At 35.3% G+C, this 17,139-nt stretch overlaps 1 protein-coding gene across 1 annotated transcript in view; it reads left to right on the top strand.

Moving 5' to 3' along the window:
• LOC118180851 (sodium/calcium exchanger 3-like) overlaps positions 1 to 17,139 on the top strand; it is a 1,002,905-nt gene that overhangs the window by 866,102 nt on the left and 119,664 nt on the right. The window contains exon 6 of the mRNA XM_085822774.1: positions 9,046 to 9,145. Within this exon, the coding sequence (XP_085678900.1) occupies positions 9,046 to 9,145 (100 nt within the window). The remainder of the gene's footprint in view (positions 1 to 9,045; positions 9,146 to 17,139) is intronic.

The following is a 17,139-nucleotide window of genomic DNA, read 5'->3' as shown; positions in this document are numbered from 1 at the left end:
ACGCAATTTAGTTTGCGGATCAGGTGTCTTTGCTTAACTAAGAGTTTGCAAAATGCCTGACGATTTTGCGTAGGAAATCGTATGTGTAGGCCTTCTGTCAGGGGACAATTGGCTAAATAGTGCTCCGGAGAGCCGAGTTCACCACAACTGCAGACGTTGGTATCACTTATGCCAAAGCGTGCGAAGAATTCAGGAAAAGGTCCATGCCCCGAAATGTAACGGGAAAGATGGGTATTGCCACAGCAGCGATCTGTCGACACATATGAAAGATGGTAGAAAGTACGTCGACCGGTGAAGCTATTGTCCCATTCCTCTTGCCACTTACTAATTGCTCGAAGACGTAAAGTTCGCTTGAGAAAAGAATGTGGCCAAGGAATGGATATATTCTCATCAGCATCACCAGAAGCCGCCTCCTTGGCATAGGCATCTGCAAGTTCGTTACCATATTCTCCCACATGCGCTTTAACCCAAGCAATATGAATAGTGAAAGACGGAGAAGCACGTAAGTCCTGTTGAATGTCTCGTATAATTGGAGAGGAATGCTCAGGATTGCCAATGGCGTGGATGACAGAAAGGCTATCAGAATGGATTGTCGCTTGTGTCATATTCTGAGTCAGCAAGTATCGGATAGCGCGTGCTATCGCCACTGCTTCCCCTTGAAAAACACTATTCTGCATAGATAAATGTCCCTTCCAGTGGGCTAGAGGAAGATTATCACGAAAAGCAACAAAAGCGCTTCCTACGTTATCATCTATCTTTGATCCATCAGTATATATCACGTGGCTTGAAGAATTACGAAACACTGATGGTGGAATATGGAGCATTACTCCAACCCCATAGTCTGCTGGATGAATACTAAAAGGTTTCAGTTTTGCTTCATAGTCATCAGGCAAATAATGTTCTCCATCAAATGTGATAGGCCTGCGTAGTTGCACAAGTGACTGACGAACAGCCTCTTCCTCAGTTCTAATATGAAGAGGGAGTAGACCGGCTAGAACATTTAGTGAGTCCGAAGAAGTTGTAATATATGCCCGAGTTATACTCAGGGCAAAAGGGCGTTGGATGGTTGAAAGATGTTTGACTTTTCTCCCCTGCATGGGGAGTGCCCAAACAGCAGCGGCGTAAGTAACAATCTTTTCTGTGACAGTAGTATATAGAATTTTTTGGATATGGGGGTTTAATCCCCATCGATATCCCTGAATATAACGAAGCTGTTTGGCAATCATCTGTGTTCGTTTTTTAATGGACAGAATATGTTTTTTATTATTTATTTTAATGGACGGTTTTAGGGTTGCCCGAAAATGACAAAGAAAGGCAGGGTTGTCAGATTTGGCGCGAAATCGCTCATTTGGCGATATTTGACGTCGACAGAATTGGCGATGTGTCATAGACGGAGCGAGAACATTCTAGAACCAATTCTTACCGGTTTACCACAGAATATTCTCGAAGACAGGTCAAAAGCTATACAAACCGTGCCGGTACGCAGAGTAGCAGTGTATCATCGAGGGCGTCGTTAGTTTTATCGTGGAGAGTATTTAGAGTACGTTGACTGTCTTCAGCTACGAAAGCAATCGATCGAGTCGGGAGCTGTAGTTTAGTGCTTTGCCGTGAAGCTGTCTTTACCGTTACAGCCTGATAGCCTGAAGGTGTGTTGCTGATTGTCTCAGCGCGTTTATTGTAGTTTGTCGATGACTGTAATGCGTCTTTGGAACTGTTCTCTGAAATACCGACGAACAAATTGTGTGTTGATTCTTCATTCAAATGTTATTATCCATCACTCCAAATCCACGAACCCGTAGAACGCAACACTATCATACAACTCTTCTACGAATACACGGTATGTTGAAAAATCAAAGGGAAATTTCAGGGAAAAAAATTTACTTCTTATTGGGTATAATCATTGCCAAGAATACATTTAGTTTGAGAAAGCTCAGAATGATGTAACATAGCCTCAGAGAGAATCAAGATGCATCTCTAAATTACATAAGGTTTATTACTAACAGAAACGCAGTAAATAGCTCCGTATACGTCATTAATTCGTTCCAGATCCTTTGACATACGTCAAAAACTAGACGAACACAAAACGAACTTTTCCAGTTAAAAATAAAAGGAAAAAAAAAATGATGTGAAGGCTTTCAGATTTTGTATTAAACCCAAAAGGGCGCTTTTTTTTTTTTTTTTCATTTACATACACATACGCGTTTCGAGAGCATTTGGGCTAAAGTTCCTTCGGACTAAAAATATTTATAAACAGCCTATATTTAGAATTTCCGATAGACAGTCTCGTGTGCTGGAGATAAAAATGTCTTTTTATCATATAGTGTTGCCATTGCTGGCTTTGAAATCATTGAGTTTATTTATCAAAATTTCGTTAAAGTTTTACAAAATACGAAATACACAATAAAGCAAATTTGGAATTTAAAATTTGGGCTTCCAAGTGTTCGTATTAGGGTGGAGGACTACGTTATTCATAATTTGATGTCTCCAGGTACCATTGTTTCTTCACATTGTGAAAAACTTGCATACATTTATACAATGCCTTCATTACTTAATTTCTTTAAATATAATACAGGCGATAATATTTGGCGGCAACAATTTGAAAAGTGATTTAGACTTTTACTGTGATTTAACGTGAAATCCCGCTTTGTGACAAATAGTCTTTCTGAGTTAATGTTTTTTGGGGGTAATTAATAATTAATTCGTTCTTATAAAAAAGCCCTATTGTTATGATTGTGGCACTGTTTAATACTAAAACTCAAATGTAGTGAGTGAAACGAACTCTGTATGTAAAAGAATCACTGTATATGATACTGTACGCATTTTTTTTTTATATCCAGATCAAAAGCAATTTTTCAATCTGCTCTTACATTTTGAATCTTTGTTTGGTAATCGATTTCATCTCTTCGCAACATAAGCCAATTTGATAATATCTGTGTTTGTTACAAACGTAGATATCAGCATACTCGTCATTAGATATGCAAAAGCCAAGGTTGGATACGCACGTCATCTTCATACTTTTTAAATACTCGTTTTTTCACCTTTATGGTGATCCTGACAATTTTCTTCGTTGGTGGACTCTTGCCTTTCAAGGTGATCCTGACCATTTTCTTCGTTGGTGGACTCTTGCCATTAAATTTGCTAAAACTCATTATAAAAAATTTGCGAAACGTTTCGAAAAGTCCCAAAATCACTTGAATCTTGATTTATAATCTAGGTTTTTTTTATTGAATAGTTACAAGAATCGTACTGATGCTTATGGAAACGAGAATTTTTCTTTTGCCAAACGGCGGGTACAATTCTCTCTTCTTTCGACATTGGCTACTCCTAAGACCGGAAGTTGTAGCCAGTTTATTGTGGAGGAAATTACCAGGCGGCCACCTTTACCTCCTGTGAAGGGACGGACAGTTTAGAACCATGCCTTCTCCAGGATTCGAACCCGTGCGCTTCGGTATCATAGTTAGCTCCTCTAACCACTGTGCCATCTGGACAGCATGAGAAACGAGATATCAAAAGAGATAAACAAGTGTAGTGCTTTTAGTTCTGTCTCATCGAACTCAAGTCCTATTCCAAACAAATACCAAGGAAAACGTTTTGCTTTCAGACAGAACATTCAGTGGATGGTCAAAAATATGGAAACACCTTGTGAAATGCATGTTTGAAAAGAAAGATTGATTTTAATGAAATATGTAGGTGGCGCTGGCGTTTTTGACTACCGATGCCACCTATACAACTTCGTAAATGTGCTAAACAGTTCAGTTGTTGTCGGAGTACTGTTATGTGAGGTTGTCATTGCATTATGTCAGAGTTAACAGACTTCGAACGTGGGCAAATTGTTGGAGCACGTATGGTAGGTGCTTCCGTAAGCAAGGTAGCCGAGGTGTTTAGTGTTTCAAGAGGTACTGTATCGAAGATTTATTCCCCATATTTGAAAAGCGGAAAAACATCATCTGCTAAATCACAGCGCGGACGAAAGTGTGTTCTGTGTGATGGTGACAGACGATCATTAAGGGCAATTGTGACGAAAAATAAGAAGACCACAGCTTCAAAAGTTACTGCTGAAATGAATGTTGTGTTACCGAACCCTGAGAGTACCATAACAATTAGAAGGGAGCTTCATAAACAGGGAATTGCTGGCCGTGCTGCAATTGAGAAGCCACTCATCAGTGATGCTAATGCCCGTAACAGGAAAAGGTGGTGTTTAAGTCATAAAGCCTGGACTATAGAGCAGTGGAAGCGAGTAATATGGTCTGACGAGTCTTCTTTCACATTGTTTCCCACTTCTGGCCGAGTTTACGTCTGGAGAACGCCATCTCAAGCCTATAATGCAGATTGCTTGTTGCCAAGAGTGAAACATGGCGGGGGTTCTGTTATGGTTTGGGCAGCCATATCGTGGTTCTCTGCTAGCCCCATGATAACTGTGTCAGGGCACATGACTGCCAAGACTTATGTGAACATTTTGGTCGATCAAGTTCATCCCATGGTACAAACTTTGTTCCCCGATGGTGATGGTGTCTTCCAAGACGACAAACCCCTGTTCACACAGCTCACATTGTCCGTTTTCTGAGCACGAGGATGAGTTGTCCCATCTCCCCTGGCCACCACAGTCACCAGTACTGAATATTATCGAACCTTTGTGGTCTACATTGGAACGGAAAGTGCGTTCTCGTTATCCACCGCCAACATCGTTATCTGAATTTGCCACCGTTTTGCAGGAAGAATGGTATAATATTCCCTTGGCAAACATACAGGAACTGTATTTATCCATTCCGAGAAGACTGCAAGCTGTTTTAGATGCCAACGGGTTTCCTACGCCATATTAAGCAAAGAAACATGTTTTTTTAAAGGTGTTTCCATATTTTTGTCCAACCCCTGTATATTAAGACGTATTTCAAAGCGAATAAATACCGAGGTACCACAGTGTTTATATTTTATTTTATAATAAAAGAATTAAACTTTTCATTACAGATAAGAGAGAAAATGATATAGTTCCTTTAGACTTAATAAAAAAAAGATCTTGAGTGAATTATCTCTCAGATGTAAAGTTCATGAATCATTCAATGAAAATGTAAAGTAAATTAAAATTAACCTTTACCCGGGTAAAATTTCTCTACCTTCAAATTCAATATGGTGAAATTAAAAAAAATTCCCTTGTTATTTTTGTGTTTGCTGGTCCCTAGACTGCCCAGTGGATAATCCGACTGACCACTTCTAATTATTCGTGATTTTAAAGTTTAGCAAAGATGCTGTCAGCGTTGTTCATTTTATATATTTCGCCATATATAAAACATGATAGGAGTAGGTTTCCCTTGAAACGTCTGCCACAAAAGGCATCCTCTTCTTCAGTTAACTCAGATGCGTTTTGCCATAGTTCGGTAACTCCAGTGTATGCTCCTAAAGTAAATATTAAAGTGGCAAATAACAAACTGCAGAGTCGTACAAACGGGAATAAATGTATATCTAACATTTAACTAGAAAATTCTTTCTCTCTTTCTGTCTCTGCTGTATTGACAAAAACAAATATCTCTTTTTCTTCTCGCAGCCGAAAAAGAAGGTTCTGTTTACCTTCAAAATTAAAGTCCTACAAATTTGCTCATGTTAAGACTCTTGTCGCTTATTATGTGCTATTTAAGAATAGCAATAAAACCTTAAATTCCAAACTGATACACACAATTTATTACAAAGCTTTCAAAAGTTCAAAATGTATAGATATTATTATTTTATATCAAACCATGTTGTAAGGATTATGTTAATTTTATTAACAGTTAAATTTTAAGTTAAAGTTCCTTTCCTGTCAAATGTTACTGGTGGTTTCATAGAAGTCCGCATCCAAATTAAATCCGAATCCTTCCATTGGATTCGTGGACATCTGAGGGACCTGAAAGATCGGAAGGATCAAAGTAAACTTCCCGGATTCTAACGACATGGTCTGTTGAAAACTTTTCGAGCGCCAAATGTGAGGTTTACTACTGTGTATTTGCAGTCAAAAGTGAGTAACCTTAAGAACTAGTTAGCAAATAATCCCTTAAGTTCGTGTGACAAGAAACAACAAGATGGATGGGTAACTAACCCTTTATTGTTCCAATAAAATTTAACAAAACTCCGTCTTGGAGTGTACAATCAAAGCCGACACTTGGGCTTAAACTTAAGAGACTAAGAAATAAACTAAAACTAAGATTAACTAAAGAGATATAGCCGAAGTTATCAAGATTCTAATCGAGTTGGCCCCTTAACTCTATTTGACTACGAAGCTTATCAAAGGCCTGAGTACGGCCTACAGTAATAACAGCTTTGAGGAAGAGTAGCCAAAAGGCAGACGCGCAAATCAGAAACTCTGATTCTCTCTAACTCAGCAAGTAGAACTTATGGTTTAACTTCTCTTCATTAATTATTCAGAGTGATTCAAAAATTACGTTCTGGCCGGAAGTAGTAAGTTGAAGTTAAGAATTTGACAGGAAAGGAACTTTAACTTAAAATTTAACCGTTAATAAAGTTAACATAATCCTTACAATGTAATGATTCAAAATTTATAACTGTGTTTTTGTTTCAAAGCATGCGACACAAGAGTCGATTATAATTCACCTGCAAATTTTGAATTGTCGCTCCATACTTTTTACTTCCTTGTACGAAGTAAAAAGGAAGTATTGTAATTGCGAAAGGTTTCAGGCAGCATATTTCAACGACAATATCTATTTTGACCGCTATCGAATGGAATTTAACGATGTTTTTGCGTGATATCTGTACGTAAGGACAGAATAAAATACTCTTTTCCTTCAAAAAAATTATAAAACTGCTTTAAAATTAATTCTGAAGAGAAATTTTCGTCGCGTCTGTACGAACGTATGTACGTACGTGCGTGCGTACGTACGTATCTCGCATACCTCAAAAATGAGTAGCCTCAGAACGTTTAAATTTTGTATATAGGACTGCTATAACACGTAGATGTGCACCTCGTATTTTGGTTGCAATCGGCCGCACCAAACGTATATAAATATATTTATATATATATATCCACTCTGTTACCCGGCTCAGTGATCTCAGTTTCTTTACTCTTATATGTTTGTAAATTGTACATTTTGTGCTTTAAAAATCATTGAATTATATTGTTTTTATCTTCTGGTTAAGGATTTTATGCCTTTAGTAAATATGTGTGCAAAATTTTTAGTATTATCAGCAATTTTAAAGTTGTTTAATTGGCGCTAAGTCTTTTTTTAATGGCGGCCACTAATGTTTACATTTGAATCAGGAGACTAGTGGATTTGTTGCCAATCTAGAGAAACTTAATTTCGTAACAACAAAGATAACGCATTCATTTATTATTGCCAATTAAATCATGCTTAGTTCTTTCTGGAATTTTTTCGAGGAAATAAGTGTTTGAGATTTACTTCGTAATTTTTAATATGGGTATTTTGAGGTTTTATGTATTTTTGCCTTCTCGCGAAGTGAGAACTGAATTAATTCAATAAGAAACACTCAATCGTCTGTGAAAAACTGTTTCTTTTTTTTTTTTTTTTTTTTGTTTAATTTCTTTTATACATCATTCTAGCTTTATTATAGTATTTGAATAGAACATGTGACAACGATTAGATAATTCTATTCTTTAAATTATATAAATTTTGTGCATTATGAGTTATAATGTAAACGAAATATATACGTTAACTGTTATATAATTATTGGATTATATAACAGTTAGTTACCGTTATATAATTATTATATAAGTTAACTGCTATATAATTATTAATAGCGCCAGATTGTCGCTATGGTAAACAAATACTAGAGGGAATTTTAAAGAATACATTTATTCTATTGTGGTTTATGCGCTGTCGGCGAAGTAGATTTAATTCAATCTAATGAGTTTAAATGAAATTAAAAAAAATGCGTATAATTTAATATTCCAATTTAATATTCCAATACAAGGAAGTCATGTGGTGTACACATTAGATTTTTTAATTTTCAAATCACCGTTCTAGAAACACTCGACGGATATATAAATGAACATAGTTTCCCCTCAGGATGGAGGAACACGCACCTACAGCTGGGTTTTGTAATCTGCAAAACGTTTTTGGCAGGAAATCGGACATGCGCTAGTAATCGAATGCAATAATATATTTTTAGCTTTAATAACCTGTTTACTGTCTTTAAAGCTACTGTCGTATTCAACACAATTTTTATTTTCCGTGCTAACTATATGAAAATTTTTGGAAATGTATTTAAATTACGATGGAAACTACTACAGGAGCAGGTATAGATGTAAACGTTTAGGAAAGTTATAAACATAGCACTCCCACACATCAGTTAATTCTGTCATACTGGTTGTTGCTTCAAATGGCTGGATAATTGTAACTTAATCCATGTCTTTTCCGGGATTCAAATCCGGGCTCCAGAATACTGTAGCCACCAATGCTAACTGCTATACTGATCAAAGCTGCACCTCCGAGCAAAGAAGAAATGAGCGACTCCTTAAGCCGTCAAATTGCACTGGAAAAGCACTGAAAGCCGTTTTCCCGGAAATCAGTGTACCCACACATTCCGGTTTAATGATAAACAAGGACATAGGCGGTGGAGCTGGTGCACACAGTAAACGTTTTTAATTATTATATCTCAGTCATACTAGAAATTCATTATTATAACTAGTCTAATACTAAAGTAAATTTATGCTTATTCTTCATTGACTCACGAATTTTTAAAGTCGAGGTGATGTGAGGGATTTTCCTGCTTTGTAGGCATCATCGAGAAAGTCCTTGCATCCCGTTTTGAAAACAAAAATTTAACCTACGACGATAATAGCTGGTAAATGATATTGTATTTTCCTGTTTAGAAATTAAATTTGAAACTTCAACATTTATGGCATAACATACTGACACAAGGCGTACAAATAAACTAACTCAATGATTGAAAATATATTTAGATGGATTTTTCATAGTGTAGCTAATTACCTATAAAAATCCTGAAACATGATCTCATTAGCTCATCTAACTTTCTGAAAATTACATTATTAGTAATTCATAACTTATTTTTAATGATAAAATTGTCTTTTCTTTCTTGCAGAACACTGTGGATAAACTATTCGAGAAAACCAACGTCTCGATGACCATTGGCACATCTTCTTGGAAGGAACAGTTTCTTGACGTCATCACTGTGAGCGCAGGTAATTGAATTCAAATACATCACGATTTATTACAGCTGTGTACCATGTATTTTATATCTGAATAATTATTGCAAGAACTGTTTTTACTTCCTTGTACGAAGTAAAAAGGAAGTATTGTAATCGCGAAAAGTTTCAGGCAGCATATTTCAACGAAAATATCCATTTTGACCTCTTTCAAATGCAATTTAACGATGTATTTCCGTGATATCTGTATGTAAGGACAGAATAAAACACCCTTTTCCTCCAAAAAAATTATAAAACTTCTTTAAAATTAATTCTGAAGAGAATTTTTCGTGGCGTCTGTACGAAAGTATGTACGTACGTACGTATCTCGCATAACTCAAAAACGAGTAGCCTCAGAACGTTGAAATTTTGTATATAGGACTGCTATAACATGAAGATGTGCACCTCGTATTTTGGTTGCAGTCGGCAGCACGAAACGTATATAAATATATTTATATATATATCCACTGTGTTACCCGCCTCAGTGATCTCAGTTTCTTTACTCTTATATGTTTGTAAATTGTACATTTTTTGCTTTAAAAATGATGGAATTATGTTGTTTTTATCTTCCGTTTAAGGTTTGTATGCCTTTCGTAATTCTGGAAGTAATATTTGTACAATTATCAACAATTTAAAAGCTGTTTAAGTGCTGTTAAGTTTTAAATAACATGGCGGACATATTTGTTTACATTTGAAACGGCAGAATTGTAGATTTGTTGCCAATCTAGAGAGACTAAGCTTCGCAACACAAAAATAACGCCTTCACTTATTATTGCGAATTAAATCATGCTTAATCCTTTCTGGAATTTCTTCGCGGAAATAAGTGTTTAAGATTTACTTCGTAATTTTTAATGCAAATATTTTGAGTTGTTATGTATTTTTGCCTTGTCGCGAAGTGAGAACTGAATTAATTGAATGAGAAATACTAAATCGTCTGTGAAAAACTGTTTCTTTTCTGTTTTGTTTGCTGAATTTCTTTCATACATCGTTTTAGCTTTATTATATTATTTGAATAGAACATGTGGCAACGATAATTCTTCAAATGATATAAATTTTGTGCATTCAGAGTGTCGTTATAGTAAACAAATATAGTGAATTTTAAAGAGTGTATTTATTCTATTGTGGTTTATGCGCTGTCGACGAAGTACATTTAATTCAATCCAATCAATTTAAATGAAATTCAAGAAAAAAATGCGTATAATTTAATATTCCGTACAAGGAAGTCGTGTGGTGTACACATCAGATTTTTTATTCTTGATCAGAAGTAAAATTATACAGGTTACTCGCTAAAGAGAAATTTCATAAAACGTTAGAATATATATTAGTATCCTAAAACGATAAGGAGTTTTACTTTTGTAAAACATTTTGAGGAAACTATGTTTTGTTATTTTAACGTGTTTTCCATTGTTGACTGTACAGCTGCTTTGGCGTCAAACGTCAAGGTAATGTCCAATGATTTTACGAATGGCTTTCGTTCATATTTCATATAAAGAACAGCATGAAAACAGGCTTATATTCAAATAACTCCGATGGAAGGATTAGCTTCCAAAATTTTAGAGTTATGAACATCTAGTGAAATTAAATATTTTACTACTTGTGATTTATTCGAATAAACTAATTTGAGAATGGGACCATAGAGAGTAATGTACCACAAATTTCTCCATTTCTAAGAAATTTTATCTTGCATTACATTTTCTGGTTATTCATAGTCATTATTACTATTGTAATGACCAATGGAATTGTTTCTAAACAATGTTGCAATAAGAATGATAAGATTTAAAAAAGAAAAGCTATTTCAGACGCAACCTATTGTTTTGAAGTATGCTGTATGATATAATATTGTTACTAAATGCCCCGCCGCGGTAAGATAGCTTCCCCACAAGGCAGGTTTAGGTTTGCCAGAAAATAGCAAAGAAGGCAGTGTTGTCATATTTGGCGCGAAATCGCCAGTTTGGTTACATTTGGCGATATGCCTTAGACAGATGGAGAAGATTTTAGAACGGATAATAGCTAATACATGATTATCGGTTTGTCTGTGAATGTTTTCGAAGGCAGGCCAAAAACTATATAAACGCTGCCTGTACGCGGAATAGTAGTCTAGTGTCGAGGTGTCTGGTGAGTGTATCGCGAGTTGGTGCATCGAGAGTGTGTATCTTCGTGAGTTGTTGAGTGTATCGTTGTGTTCGCCTAGGGTGTAAAACAAGTACGGAAATATGTATACGCACCTTCTAACCGAGGACTTTCGAAGAACCGAGGACATCCTCGGTTGACAAGAATGCCAGAATCGCAATCAGGGACCTCGGATCCATGTAGAAACCAATTATGAGCCAAATCTGAGCTATGTCCTCGGTATGAATATAAGTAGTTTATTTCTGTGTAAAACTGTGTATGGACTGTGCATCTTTGTGCAAAAATTGGGGCTACGCTTCCATGCCAGAAAAAGCAAGTTCCCATTACTGCTGTTCGAATTGAACATGTGCATTCCAAATATGGTCAGAATACTATCTAGTCCTCCTTAATGCAGTGTCAGATTAAGGACGAGTGTGTTTTTTGCTAACCTTATTTGGTCATGTTACGATAGTCCTCTTTTCTGCGGTATCGGGATAAGGTTTGTGTGTTTCCATTCCCTCCATATATGGTCATGTTACTATGAGAGTGTGTATCGTCGTGAGTTGTTGAGTGTATCGTTGAGCTATCTAGTGTATCGTCGAGTGCATCACGAGTTGTAGCGTACAGAGTGTCGAGAGTACGTTAATTCCGAGAACGACCGAACCGAGTCAGGAGCTGTAGTCTGATGCTTTGCCGTGAAGCTGTCTTCACCGTTATAGCCTGAAAGCCTGAAGGCTGGGGTGTTGCTGATTTTTTCAGCGTGTTCGTCGTAGCTTTTCGATTACTGTAAACGCGTTTTGGGGCCTGTACTGAGTAATACTGGTTACTAAATTGTGTTTTCATTCTTCATCAAGTGTTGTCGTTAATCACTGCAAATCCACGAACCCGTACAGAACGCAACACTATTTCGAAAAAGATCATCTTTTAAGTTTCCATCTCGACATAGTTAACACGAGCGAATTCGATGAATCCAATTTTCGATTACCATATGCAACAGCTTTAGCCTATTCTCACGTGTGTTGTGTTCGATGTTTATTCTTAATAATTATTTAAGGGTTCGTAGTTTGTTCGCATAAAATACTGATTTCGAATAACCCCACAAAAAAGTAATCCAAAACAGTTAACTTCTAGGACTTCACAACTTGTAAGCCAACTAACAGTTGAGTTTCGTGAAATGACCCTTTCACCAATCTTTTTTTTTTTTCCCCTGAATGTCGATATTGGCGTTTACAGTTAGGCATGGGGCAACGTCTTGTTGAAAACATATGTCTTTCATATATGCCACAACATTTGTATAATCTATCGCTATCTCCCACTAATCTCTGTAACTGCATCTTCAACTGCATTTTGAGGGGAAAAAAATGATCCGATGATGCCGCTGTACCATCAACCACACCATACAGTGATCTTTTGCGAACGCAAGGGCTGCATCTGCATCTCTTGTGGATTGTTTTCGCCCGAAAACGACAATTTTGTTTGTTTATCCTTTCTAGCAGAAATGGACTACATCTGAGAGGATATCTTGTGTAAACCACACAAGGGCAGAAAATTGTCCACTGTTTTTGGACAAAGTTTCTAAATAAACAAAACTCTTTTAAAGATAATGCATTTACAAGTCTTTTGAAGATTAATTCATTTACATTCATACTTAATAGAACAAGAGCGTAAAGCTTAAACTGTAGGAGCAATTTGTTACAGAACACGTGAAAATCAACCGAGTTCCAGCTGTCCATCAAAGCAAGAGTGAAGTTGTATATTTAACTCATTTACATAAAATGTCGTTAAAGCTGACGCATATTTTTAGTAACGTTTCTTACTGATTAGAAGACTGCAAATCGCTTGTTTAGGAAATTAAGCGTACAAATGTTAAAATTAATATTCTTTCAGAACACATTTGACACCATGTACCATGATATTATTTTAGATGATTTGAAACCGAAGTTTTAACGTACATTTCCATGTCAGAAAGCCAGTGATACGCTGTGACACAGGTATGTTTTGAATGAGAAATGGTTCCAACGTTACTTCCATTTGAAATCACATAGAACAGGTTTTAAATGAGAAAAGTTTCGATAAGCAGCAAATTGTATGAGAATTTCGAGGATTGTAATAATAAATGAAAGATTTTTAACTAGAGAGCAGATTAGCTTTCAAAATAAGGTTTTAAAATTCCTCATGTTGTGGAAGTATAACTGCAACTTTTGTTTTATGAAACATATATTTTTATACTTTTACAGTACATAGCTTATTACCCTAGAGTGTTCTCCCCTTTGGCGTTTTAGCGCCAAGTTCTCAAAATTTTAAAAATATTTGCGTAACTTTCGTCTTTCCTCAGTGAGTTTAGAGAATGAGTTTCCATAAATTTTATCCTGGATTCGTCCATTTTAAAATTTATGAGACTATGTACTGATTGTTTTCGTCTTATTAACAAAAACAAATCCAGACAAACTACCTGCGAGTGTCATGCCAAACCTTTCCTTTCTAATTATTGAACTTATATCAGCCTAATACAAGAACCGACCCATTACAGCGAAGCAAGCACGAACTAGCATTGAATCTGCGATTTCACCGAGTCAGATGCACGTTCACCTTCCCTAAATATTTATGGATGACTTGAGGCCTAAGGGGTAGCATAGACAACAATAATAACGGGAAAGATTCAAGTTACAAGAAAATAAAAATGAACATATTTTATTAGATATTGTAATGCAAACTTTACTAAGTATTCTTATTAGAATGTAGGTTTCTTCTAAAGAAATAGTTATAAGGTATTTCTCCCGCCTTCCTAGCGTGCCTTCGTGGTGTAGTGGTTCTGCACGCTGGGCTGGTATTTCCAGAGGTCCGGGGTTCGATTCCCGGCAAAGGCAATTGCTCATTTTTACTCTTGTCTGTTTCAAAAAAATACCTAATGTCTCTACAGTGGCGCCCGAAATAAAAGGGTGTTGGATGATGCTTCTCCTCGCCCAGGACTTGGCGATTGGGTCCTCTAAAACCCCCAGTAGCCCTTGAAAAGGGGAAGTATATAAGGTATTTATCCCGCCTCCCTAGCGTGCCTTCGTGGTGTAGTGGTTCTGCACGCTGGGCCGGTATTTCCAGAGCTCCGTGGTTCCATTCCCGGCAAAGGCGTTTGTTCATTTTTCATCTTGCCTGCTTCTAAAAAATACCTAATATATCTATATAGTATTAAGATAGTTATCTGTAATTTATACAAGACTACTTTTCATTTGCTATGTATACAATCCTTTGGAAATTAAATTATTAATTTCCCCTCTCTATTTTCAGATGATAAAATTAGTTAAAAAAAAGTGGGGGATATACTGTAACATGAGAAAGTCTTTTTCCTCAGTATAAAACAAAGTTTCTTTCAATAGGATAAGCTTTTTCAGTAGGATTTGTTTTTCTTTAGATATAAATCAGAGCTGTTATTCAATAGGACAATGTTTTTTTATCAGACGTAAATCACAGCTTTTATTCAAGAGGATTTGGGGGTTTTCCTCAGACAGAAATCCCAGTTTTCACAATAAGATACATTTTTCCTAGGACATAAAAGGGAGTTTTATAGCTATGATATTGTTTCTCCTCAGATATAAATGTTTTGTTTAAGAGCATAGTGTTTTTCTTCAAATGTAAAAGGAAGCATAGTGAATTATATAGCGATAAAAAAACAACCTGTTACCTACTTATGATTTTTCTGTACCCCAGCATGATTTTTTTTCCTCTTCACAAAAGTTTTCAATATAATTGGAATTACATTTCATTTATTAAAATCTTATGAATATTGTAACTAATTAATTTTATTAGGATTAAATTATTTAGTAACTTGGATCCATCAACGGCCGAACGATATAAACGTGTGTGCAAATGGGTGAAAATTTGTGTGTTTTTGAAGTTTTAAATACAATAATTACAATTAAATGTGCATTACTCTTCATGTACATTAGGGATGGTCGCCTTAGAGAGATGGTCGTTTCGAAGAGGTCATACAGTAAATAAAGTATAGTGAGCTTCATTTATGCTTTTTGAACTACAAATTAACAGATCCTTTCCAATCGTTTGCTTTTGCAAGAAGTATTTATATTCTATTGTCTTTTCTTCATTGCAAGCATTAACTTTACTAGAGCAATTTTAACTTTAGTTTGTAAGCCAAGGAAAAGTTTTAAATAACTTTGTTTGATACAGTAAATAAAGTATAGTGAGCTTCATTTATGCTTTTTGAACTACAAATTAACAGAACCTTTCCAATCGTTTGCTTTTGCAAGAAGTATTTATATTCTATTGTCTTTTCTTCATTGCAAGCATTAACTTTACTAGAGCAATTTTAACTTTAGCTTGTAAGCCAAGGAAAAGTTTTAAATAACTTTGTGTTTGATACAGTAAATAAAGTATAGTGAGCTTCATTTATGCTTTTTGAACTACAAATTAACAGAACCTTTCCAATCGTTTGCTTTTGCAAGAAGTAATTATATTCTATTATCTTTTCTTCATTGCAAGCATTAACTTTACTAGAGCAATTTTAGCTTGTAAGCCAAGGAAAAGTTTTAAATAACTTTGTGTTTGATACAGTAAATAAAGTACAGTGAGCTTCATTTATGCTTTTTTAACTACAAATTAACAGAACCTTTCCAATCGTTTGCTTTTGCAAGAAGTATTTATATATTATCTTTTCTTCTTTGCAAGCATTAACTTTACTAGAGCAATTTTAACTTTAGCTTGTAAGCCAAGGAAAAGTTTTAAATAACTTTGTGTTTGATCATTTCGAGTATTTGTTGTAAAGCATCTGCGTGGCACCTGAAGAGGTGATTCTCCAAAAGCACTTAAAAGCTGAGTGTTAGTAGTAAAATCACTCAACACGCATATCCCTTATTTACACTGAAAGTTTAAATTGCTTTTTTTTTTTTTTGCATTAGAAATTTCTAAGGATTTTTAGAATTTTTTTGACAAGAATCGAGGAGATTGAGCTGAAGATAACACCGAAAACAAACCGCTTTTTTAGTTTAAATAATTCTTTTAAAATGTAAAATAATTATTTTGGTTTTGTTAAATTAAATTTGCTGTTAAGCTTGTTAGAATTAAAATCATTAAAGAAACATTAAGCCTGTAATATTCTCAATCTATTTAAATTAATTATGGGAATCGGGATTTCATAACATCCAGTCAGAGACTAGTGAAAACGTGATGGATTTCTTTATAAAATTGTTTCTTATTAGTTGATAATTGGTCAGGATATTTTGTGATATATACTACGCAAGAAAGCTATAGACTAGTTGTAATAATTTTGGAGAATGTGTTTACATTTTTAAATATACTTTCGATTCCTTGATTATATCTGCTTACTTATAAGGATAACTAGTCATTCATCGAAAATTTCAAGCATTTTCCAGCATTCGAAAATTTTGCTTATTTTAGCAAAAGAAGTATTTTATTAAGTCTAGTCGTCTGTTACTGTATATATAATATACAGTAGTAACAATAATATATAGTAACAATAATAGCAACGATATTTAAAAAGCATTTAGTGATAATTATTATTTGGTAAAGTGACAATGAATGATGTCACGTGGTTTAGGGTAATACAAAGATAAAATTATTTAACCCTACCAACATAAAAATCAATCTTCATGAGATATGCAGTTAACACAAACAAGTGGTGGATTTCTTCCTCTTCCACACTTACGTGTGCGTAAATTTTGCAAACTAAGCATGGCAGCTATTCTTCTCCATGATAATCGCTGTATGCATCTCCGCAGATGGAGCATAACCATTTTTACTTCCTTGTACGAAGTAAAAAGGAAGTATTGTAATCGCGAAAGTTTCAGGCAGCATATTTCAACGAAAATATCCATTTTGACCGCTATCGAATGCAATTTAACGATGTTTTTGCG

Source organism: Stegodyphus dumicola, chromosome 8 (assembly GCF_044657685.1).
Source record: "Stegodyphus dumicola isolate Sdum_Otavi_A_Nest chromosome 8, ASM4465768v1".
NCBI classification, from domain to species: domain Eukaryota; kingdom Metazoa; phylum Arthropoda; class Arachnida; order Araneae; family Eresidae; genus Stegodyphus; species Stegodyphus dumicola.
This window is presented reverse-complemented; position numbering and strand designations above follow the sequence as displayed.